Source organism: Typha angustifolia, chromosome 2, assembly GCF_048772165.1.
Source record: "Typha angustifolia cultivar Huaian chromosome 2, ASM4877216v1, whole genome shotgun sequence".
NCBI classification, from domain to species: Eukaryota; Viridiplantae; Streptophyta; class Magnoliopsida; order Poales; family Typhaceae; genus Typha; species Typha angustifolia.
Genome location: NC_133240.1, coordinates 4,242,618 through 4,255,442, shown reverse-complemented (window position 1 = coordinate 4,255,442; position 12,825 = coordinate 4,242,618). Strand labels below are relative to the sequence as shown.

General features: G+C 38.6%; 1 protein-coding gene across 1 annotated transcript; it reads left to right on the top strand.

Moving 5' to 3' along the window:
• Positions 1-5,470: 5,470 nt before the first annotated feature.
• On the top strand, positions 5,471-11,684 carry LOC140768449 (uncharacterized). The gene is made up of 5 exons (XM_073108722.1): positions 5,471-5,658; positions 5,746-5,826; positions 5,910-6,059; positions 6,157-6,227; positions 11,167-11,684. The coding sequence occupies exons 1-5, from the start codon at positions 5,557-5,559 to the stop codon at positions 11,438-11,440; spliced, it is 678 nt and encodes a 225-aa protein (XP_072964823.1). The 5' UTR covers positions 5,471-5,556; the 3' UTR covers positions 11,441-11,684.
• The last annotated feature ends 1,141 nt before the right edge of the window (positions 11,685-12,825 follow it).

The window sequence follows — 12,825 nt, the reverse complement described above, 5'->3', positions numbered from 1 at the left end:
CATCCACCACCCTCCGACAACCGCCACAACATCAGTTAATTACCGTTCTGCCCTACTTCGACCTTGCTCCACTATTTAAACCATAACTTTCAATCCGGATATCTGATTGACTTCATTCTAAAGCCATTAGATCTAAAAATTTTGAGATTACTAACCCTCAAAATCTCAAGATCATCCTATGGACAAATCGTTCAAGATTTGCTTTGTAATACATATCTAAAATAATTTGCAATGAATGATCTGTCTGTAAGATGATCTTGAGATTTTGAGGGGTAGCAATTTTGGAAGTTAGGGTTATAATGGATTAGGAATGAAGTCAATTAGAGATCTAGAATGAAAGTTATGGTTAAAATAGTGGATGAAGGTCAAATAGGGCAGAACAGTAATTAATTAACGTTGCGGTAGTCGTCGGAGGATGGTGGACAGCCAAGAGTGGTGGTTGACGACCGTAAGATAGGTTGGCTGGTGGTGGTGGTGGGAGGTGGCTAGGGTTTGGAAGATGGGATGCTTTTACGACTATGATCTACTCCTATAAAGATAAAGACGATCTAACAGCTACGGTAAAAGATAAGGACGAAAATTAATAACTTGGCTAAACTCCAATTCATTAAATGATTATTATCAACACATGTCCACTCCTATTTATAGGAGTAAAAATTTCTATCAGATCGGATCCATAAGCAGATTATCCGATTTATTTGAAATTCAAAATAATAAGATAAAACTAAGTAACTAACTTGACTTGACTCGACTTAACTCATGTGGTCGGATTGTAATAATCCATCTTGCTTCTGACACCTTGTCCTCAAGGTGATTAGTCTTTCATGTCTTTGTATTCATACAACTTGTCATGCTAATTAGTGAATTCAGGTTCATCTTCCTCGAGTCTGCCTAGAAACATGATGTGAGCTGGCTAGAGCATGCATTTATGACCAGGGGTGGATTGGTCATCAAAGTAAAAACATAAACCTTTTCTTCAGCGCTCTTCCAAATCATTGGATACAAACTGGTGCGAGATCATCTCTCGGTTAGGCTGAGCCGTCGGTGTAAGTTGAGTTGTGGCAGATACCATATCTAGTAGGCTATGGGTTTGGTCTGTCTTTCTTCTCTCCTCCTTATTGATCTGATTCAGCTGATCCAACTTGAATTTTATCAGAATAGCTAAGGAAAAGGCCTCGTCAGAAGTAGTGGGCCTCAAAGCTTGACCTCAGCCTAAATGTCAGGCTTGAGCTCACTAATGAAGGTACTCTTTAAGGCTAAGACTAGTTAGTGACTCGATTGCCTATCCATTCGAACTCCTCTTAGGAAGCTCGAAATAGTATTGACTGAGTCAGTTTAGTCAACATGACCTGAAAGTCCTCGTATTAGGTCGGACCAAACCAAGCACAAACCGTATCCATAAAGTCCTGCCAAGACTCAAATGGTCGAGTTTGCTCAGCCGATTGGTACCACCTAATCGCCACGCCCTCCAAGTGAAATGAGGCTAGCTGGACCTTCTGGTGATCGCATGGTACGTAAAAAACTCCTCCGCTAGATAGGTCCAAATTAGCGGGTCTTCTCTAAAAAAATTTAGGAAACCAAGCTTGATGGTCCGAGCTTAGATCCCAAAATGTGGTCTGTCATCGCGGGCCAAGTGACCTCGTGGTTGAGACTAGTCACGTGGGTCATAGGCCCACGGGTTCGGCTCATGTCGCACTTGAGCTACACGCAGGTTCGGCTTAACTGATGATGCGGGCCCACTAGGTCATTCCACCATTTATCCTCGGGCTTGTGCTCGGGGTCATGTTCATAGGTTCCAAATTGGTCTACACAAGGTGGTCGAACCGATTCGTAAAAATTTGGCCTGCCTCGAAAATCATGCACTTAATCACCTTTATTCAAATAACCTAATCCTAACCCAGGGCTGAATTTGGAATTTAGCCTAGGGGCACCACCATAGGTTGCATGGGGGGTAGCGACGGCTGGGTTCGGTTGTGGGTCATCAGTAGTCGGCCTTTGGCTGGTCCTTATGGTGACGGAATGGCGGTGAGCGACGATGGAAACCAATTATCTAGCTCGAGCTCGAGTAGCTGCAACGGCCCACCATGGCACGTGGCCAACAAGCCCACCAGCCCCAACGGTTGCGAAAGGATCCTGTGGCCCCACTATAATGGAGCAGCAGCAATGGGAAGCCGCAGTGGAGCCACCCAGACGTAGGGGTAGCTTCCTGCAGTGGTGGCTGTCAGGTTTGGCCACCCGACGGTCGCCCTATGGCGGACACCACTTGTCGGCAATCTGATGGCGGAAGCCAGCCGTGGTTGTCGGTGGTCATGGGAGCACTGGACCTGCGCCCACTAGCCGTGGGTTTGCTGTAGCGATAACCGCTGTTGTCGATGATCTTTCGATGATTGTCGACGCGAATGAAGGACACGTCTTGGGTGCGGGTGGTCTGGGGAATGTGTTGGACGTGGAGTTCGGCACTGGTGGGACCTAGATTGCCGCCGTGGAAAGCTAGGATTTTTGGCCCTAGCTCCCATCACGAGTGAGGAAGATGACGTCAAGACTATTGTAGCTGGCTGCTCCAGCGTTGTGTCGGTGATATTCTGGGTCTATAGAGGTCGAGGAGCCTCCATCGTGGTGGAGGAGTCGTGGTTGTCGCGGTTTTGGTCTCCCCTCCACCTCCCTCATGGGTGGAGCTTTCTAGCCGCAGTTGGCCAAATTCTATTGTGGCTGGTGGCACTAGCGGCACAGGTCGGTGGAGGGCAACTAGTAGGGCCTTTGTCAAGGCCTAGATTGAGTCCTTGAGGGCGGTTTTGGATCTCCTTCGACTTGGCTGGAAATTCTTTAAAAAATGCTTTTGCCCATGTTGGCGGCTCATCATCAACAGTTGTTGGGGGTGGAGGGGGCACCAGAGAAACTCCCATAGGAATGGAGATGAGTTCCTGGTCCTCCATGGTTGCTCCTTCCTCGTTCGTCTTGGATCACGTGATAATCATTATTTGAGGAATGTCAGCTCTGATACCAATGTTATAGACAAGATTTGGAATAATCCGTCCGTAGGATGATCCTAAGATTTTAAAGGGTAGTAATATTAGAAGTTAGGGTTCTAATGGATTAGGAATAAAGCCAATTAGAGATTTGGATTGAAAGTTATGGTTAAAATAGTAGAGCAATGTCAAAGAGGGTAGAATGGTAATTAACTGACGTTGCGGTAGTCATCGGAGGGTGGTGGACGACCAAGGGTGCTGGTGGATGGCTATAAGGTAGGGTAGCTACTAGTGGTAGGAGGTGGTTAGGGTTTGGAAGATTAAATATTTCTACGACTATGATCTACTCCTAAAAAGATAAAGACAATCTAACGACAACTGTAAAAGATAAGGACAAAAATTAATAACTTGGCTAAACTCTAATTTATTGAATGATTATTATCAACACATGTCAACTCCTATTTATAGGAGTAAAAATTTCTAGCTGATCGGATCCACATGCGGATTATCTGATTTATTTGAAATTCAAAAATAATAAAATAAAGCTAAGTAATTAACTTGACTTGATTTGACTTGACTCGACTTAACCCATGTGGTCGGATCGTAACACTATTAGAGTTATCTATGTATTGTTAATACCCAAATGTGAGTTATTCTTAGTTTAGATCTGGATAAATTATGGTGTTGATATAAGTATTATTTGATTATCGGTAACTAACCAAGTTACTGCATATGCCGCATGTGTCGTGTGGGCTTATGGCATGCAGATGATTGGGACTAGGTGTTACATGGAGAACGATTTAGTCCCTTCACCAATTGTCCTATTTGCTATCTTGAGCTAGATAACATCATCCATCCTTTGTTCCAGGAGAGAGTTTCCACTACTTCATAGAATTTTGTGAGGGATTGTTTGGTGATCAATCTCAATTTTTGTGATAGATTGATGGATAGTATGTAGCTTAGTGAGGGTGATAGGCTACCAGGTAAAAAAATGGCCTAACTAATTACTTGTATGATTGTCTTATTCACATATTTGGAAGTATAGAAACCATATTCAGTTTACCAATAACAGCGAAGAAATAGAACAAGCTTAGATTCGAACTCTTGAATTGACCACTTGATACCATGAATAGCTTTTTGTGGTATATATGAAGCCAATTCCTACCACCTTGACTATTCAACGGGAACCTCCTCCCATATATTGGGTTAAAATGAACATTGATGGTTCATTTGTGGATCGGTCGCAAATTTTTTTACCCAAATTCAGTTTGGATCTGGTCGAATAATGTGTGGGGTTGGAGTTAATCCAACCTATTTCACCCTACTCAGACTTTATTGCCCACGACCAATGATACTAAATTATTAGTATGCCTTTGGGCCTGATTTGGGTGCTTTTATTCTCTACATTATGATTCTCTCATGTGATTGTGAGGATTATTGGATTTGAAATTACATTCTTCTTTTGCACCGCTTCATCTAAATCAGCTTATAACTATGAATGTAATCTTGTTAATCTTTAAACCTACTAGGAGGGTGGAGAAGGGTTTAGTCCCTTCATCGGTTGCTCTATTTGCTATCTTGAGCTAGATACCATCATCCATCATTTCTTCCAGTATGAAGTTGCTACTACTTTATAGAATTTTGTGACGCGATCAATCTCAGTTTTTGTGATAGATGGGTAGTAAATAGGCTATCAGGTAAAGAGAAGACCTGACTAACAACTTGTGTGGTTGTCTTACTCTAACATATTTGGAACTATAGAAACCATGTTTAGTTTAGCAATGATAGAGAAGAAATAGAACTAGTTTGGATTTGAACTCTTACATTGGCCACTAAATTCCATAAATAGCTTTTTGTCGGATGTATGAAGCCAACTCCTACCACCCTGAATATTCAATGGAACTTCTTACCATATATTGGGACGATCTAAAGTAGGGGAATCTAACTTCTTTGTCTGACAATCTAACGGGAATGCAATTCATACTAGATGTGGGCTTTATAAAACAATTTTAATTATGGGAACGGTGACAATTCAGAAGGCTTTACTTGACTATTCAATTTAATGGCTTTACAAATTATTGGCTCCAATCTGATTCAGTCCTATTGATCAAAACTTTGAGGGTTGAAAGAAATCGTGGTCAAATAATTACTAAAATTTAGATTGGCTTGCAAAAAGAGTAGAAGGTTAGGTTTTGGATGTAGTTGGAATGAGAGTTTTCTTTTTCTTTGAGAGCCTTGTGTAATTGGTAAGTTAATCTATACAATTTTATAATTTTCTAAAAAATATTTATATATCAAATCAAGAGTATTTAAGTAAATTTTTTAATTCACATTTATACTTCTATTTGAACTTTATATCACATCAAAAATATACTATTCTAATTTATAAGTAAACATTATATTATCAACTCTAAATTAGATGTACAATCTTAGAGAATTAGAATAGCTGCTCTAGATTTACCCAACTCTAATCTATAGTTTTGAGGTCCCACGAGGAAGGTCACAGCAGAGTTGGAACCCGGCCAAACTGGGGCGGTCGGACTCGGTTGGACCTCAAGCCCGAACATCCATTCCTCTTCTTTTTCCACCGATGAAAGGGGCTAACAAGATTACAGCAAAGAAGAAGAAACCCACCAACACTGACGAACTGGGGAAGGAAGAGCTCGAGGCAGAGGCAGACCAGAAAGCCAAGGTTCTTTCTCCTTGTAATTTAGTTGTTCTATGTAAAATTACGGTTCCAGTTTGTAGGATGTTGATAAAATTTTGAATAGAGTTGCAGAAGAAGCATAAGAGGGAAAAAGAGAAATCCGATGATTCAGAAGCTGTAGAAGAAGAAGGGAAAGAAGAGAAGGCTTATATGGTTTTCTTCTATCTTGTTTGTTTTCTTTCTTAAATGTCTACTTACTTGCATTGCTCTTCTAATTTTGATGTTTTTAATTAAAGGAGAAGCAAGGGAAGAAGAAGAAGAGAGACAAGAAGGAAGAGGTAAACACTGTGGTAGGCAAGGTAAGTAAGTCAGGGTTTACCGAAGGCAAGGAAGACAAGGAGAAGGTTTATTCTTTGCCCGGGCAGAAGCATGACTCGCCGGATGAAGTATGTAAATCTTATTCATCACAATGTTAAATAGAAAGGTATTTATGATTCAATGTTCGATTATGGGCTGACCAGTATTTCTGCTATTGAATTGCAGAGAGATCCCTTGAGGATTTTCTTCGAGGTTCTTTACCGGCAGCTTCCTGATAACGAGATGGCAGCGTCGTGGTGAGCTTCAGTTTACCTGATGAGTATCTTATTTTACAAGCTTCATACTCAATTATGAACTCGTCAGTGGTCATAGTCATACTTCTATAGAGATTTTGTGTTGTACATGCTGAAGTAACATATATAATTTTAGGCTGACATAATGGTATATACTATCAGATAAAACATTGAATTCCCAATTTACATTTTTGATGAAATATTTCGCTTAGATCTTACCTCAGATGTAAGTTTTTGTTTGTGAATGGCTCTAAAGTCTAGACTGTCTCTTATAGATCAGGACTTTTATACTGGAAGAGCTGCACTGTTCTTGTAGTCATACATAAATCTTCATGATCTTGTGAGCATACACACAAAACTACTGATAATCCATGTAGGTATTATGACAATTGACAGTGCTAGGGAAAATAAAATAACATTGAAAAGGCTCACTGAAAAATTGAGCAAAATATGTAGCATAAATAGGCTGTTGCAAGTGGAAGTCAGACCTGCAAATCATTCCTCTATGGTTGTTTATGACTCATGAAAGCTTTTATGATGAAGGTTGGTGGATATGAAATAGTTGTGATCCACAAGAGAAGGAGCCATTTTTGTGACCTCTAAAAGTGGGCTAGAATATACCATCAATTTCTAGTATTTGACAGATTTTCTGGCATCCAGCTGAACTAAGACTTGATCAATATACAAGCTAAATTTAGTGTAGATGTTGAGAAATTTCAATTATCCATGACAAGTGAACTAAAAATCATGTAGATGATAGAGGGGATCAGATCTATCCATTTACACTAAAATGGTAAAACCGAACAAATATCTCTTGCCGTAGATTCAAAATTAGTATTAGGAGTATTATCTTCTCTTTTGTTATAATGATGCAAACCGAGTCAGGTTAGGTCATATCATGGGGATATTAGGCTCGATAGATTGAGTTTATTTATCTTTTAATTAATTTATGATGTAAGCTCTTAATATTGGTCTAGTTAAGTCAAATTCAATTAAGTTATGTAAGCTTTTAAGTTAAATCCTAATTTAAGTCATGTAAGCTTTTAGGGCTATCCTAGTAGGACTTATTGTACTCGGCCTCTAGATATGAAAGGGTTGGACTCTTTTGTTTAATCATTCATTGAAGAATTGAGAATTATGTTTTAGCCTTAGTCCATCATAGGAGTAAAAGTAAGAGTAGCATAGAAGTAGTTATAAGTGTAAACTAGGAATAGTAAATTAATCTTCCATTATATCACCTACCTAGCCACCATCTTTCTCCATAAGCCATCTTACCATACGGTCGTCCCTCACCATTCTCGGTCGTCCACCACCATCTAATGATCGCTGTAATATTGGATATTTACAATTCTATCTAGTTTCGACCTTCCTTCACTGTTTTATTTTTATCTTTTCACCCCGAACTCGGAATCACGTGAAACTAGAGCCAAAAGAACTCTAACTCGTGATGCTACCACCCATAAAAATATCACAATTTTTTTAAGAACAGATCGATTTAGACTAGTGGTATTAGAGTCATCGTATCCTCATACTAGGTCATATGATAACCACTCGAGGGATGGCAACATGATTGGTCGAGAGACTTCCATGGCTAGGGATCCATTAATGATGACCGACATGGCAATAGAGATCGGCAACTTACCATCAAAACCGCTAACTCCACCTCTATTGACTACTTAGTAGGTTTTCTTGCAAACCTTGCTAGTAATGCAGGAAGCTATGATAGAGATGGCATTGGCTCTCTACAAAATTTGTAGTGATTGGACACCACGTGGGCAGATGGAGAGGTGCATGGCTAAACCATGGCCGCTTGCACAAACTATGACAATAGTACCAATGCGCACTAAACCGGTTGAGAAGGATAATCCATGGGTCAAATACGACAAATTAGCACCCTATTGATCAGAACCAAGGGCCACTAAAGGGCCACCTCCTTAGCCCATAAGTGGTGTTGCAATCAAAGAACATGCGTCTAGTCCAGTCAGCTCTAACCAACCTACGCACGCACCCATAAGCCTAACAGGTACTGTCTTGTGTGTTCAGGTCTGAGTTGAGCCTCAACTTGATTCGAGCCATGGTCCAATATGCATCAAGATTGTTGACAGTCCAGTGATTCCATTTCTAAGTCTGGATGAATATATATTGGTCCTCAATGTGCCAAAACCCAAACTAGTCAACCTGAGCGCAAGGCCTAGACTAGACTTGATTCCACATTAGATTGTGGGAGGGTCTAGTCCTAACTCTGGACTAATTGGTTGAGCACTATTGCGCAGGCCATATTGGGCTACACTTGGCCGAGTCGTAGCCTCCTCCACAAGCCTTGTATTCTTGGACTCTGCTTAGATGTTGGAGTAAACAATTTGAGACTGATCGAAGGTTTAGAAACCATCATGGATACCTTGAGGACAAGGTGGTCGGAAGCATGGTGGATAATGTGAATCGGGTTAGATTAGATCACATCATGGGGACATTAGGCTTGATGAATCGAGTTTATTTATCTTTTAATTAATTTATGATGTAAGCTCTTAAAGTAAGTCTACTTAAATTATATAAGCTTATAAGATAAGTCTAATTAATCTTATAAGCCTTTAAGGCAACTTTTAATTCAAGGCGTATAAGCCTTTAGAGTTAGCCCTAATAGGACTTATTGTACTTAATCTCTAGATATAGAGGGGTTGAACTCCTTTATTTAGTCATCTATTGAAGAATAGAGAATTATGTTTTAATATTAGTCCATCTTATGAGTAAGAGTAGCAGATGAGTAGTCATAAGAGTAAATAATGAGTAGAAGTAAATTAATTTTTCATTATCACCTCCAATATCGCTCATCTTCTCTTTCCAAATCCTAGCCACCATTTTCTTTCACGAGCCACCTTACCTTACGGTCGTTTTCCACTGCCCTTGGCCATCTGCTACCATCCGATGACCATCGTAATATCAAATGTTTACAATTTTGTATAATTTCGACCTTTTTTTTTATTGTTTCATTTTTATCTTTTCACCCAGAACTCGAAATTGTGTGAAATTAGAGCCAAAAGAATCCTAACTCGTGATGCTCCCACCCTTAAAAATATCACGATTTTCCTACAAATAGATAGGTCCAAATTTGGTTCGTAACAAATAAAATCAATCAGCTATGCTAGGCTGGTAGCATAGGACATGAGTGCAATTGAGACACATGTTTATATGTGGTAACTGCTTTAAAGTGACTCATTTTGTATCCCTGAATCATGTTACCTCTGCTGTGTTATGGAAATTATTGATTTAGTTTTGAATTATTTGAGGATTATGTATTGATTTATCTGATAATTGTTCAGAGATAGGTGTTATATATGTTCGGTAGAGCCATAACCTAGATACACAAGAACAATGCTAAAAGTATATGTACTTTAAGTTTTCTTTCTTTCCATACATGGTGGTTGAAAGCTTAGATAACTATATGGGATCTTATTTATACTATATGCTTTCATTGCGATTGCAATCCCCCCAGTAACCTTTTCTTGTTGTATTTATAGAAATTTCCTAATAAATCTTGGACGTTTCCTCTTAAGTCTAAACCTTATCTTAATCTAGCCAACCTTCACTGAGCCATCTACGTCTCCTTATCACACGTGCAAGTTCTTGGGTGGATATGCTAGTAGATTGAGTAACATAGAGAACAGAACATAGTAATAATCTGTTAACATATCTTAAGGTCTTCACTCATTTTAAATATATTTCAGTCATAGCAATAGTCCAAAAATCTGCAAAATGCTAAAGGTACCTTTTGGGAAAAAAAAATTACAAAGTACAAATAATCAGATAAGTATAGATATTTGATTATTTTTGGGTGAAAAGAAGGTTTTATTATGTGCATGACATGTCTTTTTGACTTGTATGCAGTAATGTGAAGAAAATTGTCTAAAAATCATAGTAAAAAATTCTTGCAACATATAGTCATAGTGAATATAATATTATAGCATGAATGCGACATTTTGACAATTAGTCAGCTCATGAATGTTTCCAGGCATTTTCTTGCTCAAATTTAAAATCACCAAAAATATCGATAGAGGATTGGTTGAGAACAGCCTTATAGATTACATGATTATCATGATTGATGATGCAGCAAAATGACCATCTCAAACTTTGGATTTTCTCTTACATCTCTCACTTCACCTTGTTCTTTGCAATTTGGAGAAAAGCCGGTTCTCTCTTTTTGCTTTATACTATCTGTTAGTACTTCGTTGTCACATATGTTTGTGAAAAATCGCACCTTTTCCATCATTCAAAGAGAGCCGATTCCCATTAGTGCTGTTTTCAGAATTTTTTTTTTATCTTATGTATTCCCCTCAAAAATCCCTCATTTGCATGGATACTCCTCAGAAGTGCCTTATTTGCATGTATACACCCTTCTAAGTGTGTACTGGTGTGTTTACCCTTCAAGACCGATCGTTTTGCATGGATCCTCATTTTGTTACCTTTTGACAAATATAATTTAAGATATCTAAACCATCTAACAACCACAAGGACAAAAATGCCCTTAAGAGAGATGCATTCACAAAAGAGAACAAGATGCTTTTGCCTTTTTCTCTTAAATGAATCAAATATTTACTGTTGGTTATCTTTGAGGGTTATCCATGCAAAAATATAACGGTTTTAGAGGGCTATAAAAAATATGCAAACATGAATTTTAGATGGGTATAGATGCAAATAACAGATTTTCATAAGGGTAGAAATGCAAAAAACTTTCGAGAATATTGTATTAAGCATTGCACTGCTGCAACCTCTTTTGATAATTTAAAGATTTTGAGATGAGTAGTATTGGATACCAAATCTGGGAATTTAGTGTTGTCTTATAACTCTGTTATGCTTTTAATTTCTTTTATCACCTTACATGTATCTTTTTAACAGTTCTCTTTCCAGCCGCAGACTAACCCGTCTAGTCATGATTTTTCATATATAGGATGATGGAGTGGGGCTTGCTTCCACTAGAAGTGGCAAAAAAGGTTTATGAAAAGAAGGTTGAGGGGAACTTGAAACCACAGCAGCTCGATTCACCAGTTAAGATGGTCTTTGATAAGCAAGAACATACTATTTCAGAGGAGGAAAATGAGAGATTTTCTAAAACTATGTTGAAGACCAAGAAGCGGAAGGAGCGAAGCAACATTTCAGGTGAAAATGACAGTGTGCACATCTCATCCAAGAGAAAACTAAAAAGACACAAGGTTTTCTCCTAGCACAAGGTTTTCAGAATTCATTTGAAATAGTACACATACATAGGTGAGAAAGTTAAGACCGATTCGAGATCCATTTAGGTTGAAAATTAGCTTTCATTTTTCTATTGGCTAGAAACTAAGCTACGAGGAAACTTTTGCTATCATCATAGTGTCCTGAACGTCTATAAACTATGAGGAATGTAATGATGCTTTGGGAATGTTATATGCTTAGGTAAATGTATGCTTTTAATTTTTAGGAGTGCAATGTGATATTAGATCATAATGCAGGGATGGAAATATAATTAATCCTAAATTTTTTCCTCAGCTAATTATATCCATAAGGCTGGTTTCTGGACCAAAATTAGAAAGCTGATATGACTGTATACATCAAGTGCTTTAAATGTATAGGGCTTTATTTTTAAGTGATATGCACGAGAAAAAAAAAAATATTTTCTCTTTTTTACCACTTAATTTAATATTAATTTTCCTTTACAAGCTAACCGGTGTCCTTATTTTATTTTTGAAGGGGGAGGCCTTTGCATTTAATTATTGATTTATCTTATACGAAGCACTGGTTGAGAAAAGTATTTGAGTACCAAAAGACATAAGAAGAATAAACTACCATACTGTTGTCCTAGAATTTGTGTCCTCTTTCTCGAGATATTACTCCATTAGTAAGCTTGGCAGATTTGAAAAGGTTCTCAAAGCTTCTCTCTGATGGCATTATTAAAGAAGTTATTCCTCTGCAGAAGGATAATATAGTTTCTTCTTGCAACCCGAATCTTTGCCTTGTCAAAGATTGTTCAGCATTGTCAGACTCGAGAACGCCCTTTCAAAGGCTTAGAATCTGGAAGGGTTGCTAAAGTTCATCGAAGTTGGCAAGAACGTGTTTCTTCTTATCTTCGAGAAGGAGAGCAACAAATACTCGGATTGCCATGGTCTTTCAATTGTGACCTATACGCTCTCAACTAGTTCTGGCATGATACCTCGGTGGAGAGCTGGAGCTTCTCCTCTAGTGACTTTTGGGTTCAGTTTCATGGACTACTCATGGAGTATCTATTGACTACAACCGCTAGGAAGCTAGTAGAGAGGATTGGGTCTCCGGCTACCTTGGAAGCCTTCGACTCATTTTGATGGTGTAGGTTTATTTGCATGAGAGTTCGGATTGACATTTCAAAATTATTAGCTCACTCATAGTCTCCCTGTTGAATGGCAATGCTCTTGAAATCCAAGTTAAATATGAAAGACTTCCTAGCACTGTCTATTTTTTGGAAGGGTGGGCATGATCAAAGAGAAAGCGGTCAGAGAGGATCCTTGGAAATGAAAATCAAAATGGAATACCCTGAACATCTCCAAAGCAAACTCATGGATCTTCTAAAGCCCAAATTCTTGAACTTGGGAGCTAA

Excerpts from the sequence above, each read along its gene's own strand:
- LOC140768449 (XM_073108722.1), top strand. The coding sequence starts at position 5,557 with ATGAAAGGGGCTAACAAGATTACAGCAAAGAAGAAGAAACCCACCAAC. Across the intron at positions 5,659-5,745 it reads AGGCAGACCAGAAAGCCAAG|AAGAAGCATAAGAGGGAAAA; the intron begins GTTCTTTCTCCT and ends ATAGAGTTGCAG. Across the intron at positions 6,228-11,166 it reads AACGAGATGGCAGCGTCGTG|GATGATGGAGTGGGGCTTGC; the intron begins GTGAGCTTCAGT and ends TTTCATATATAG.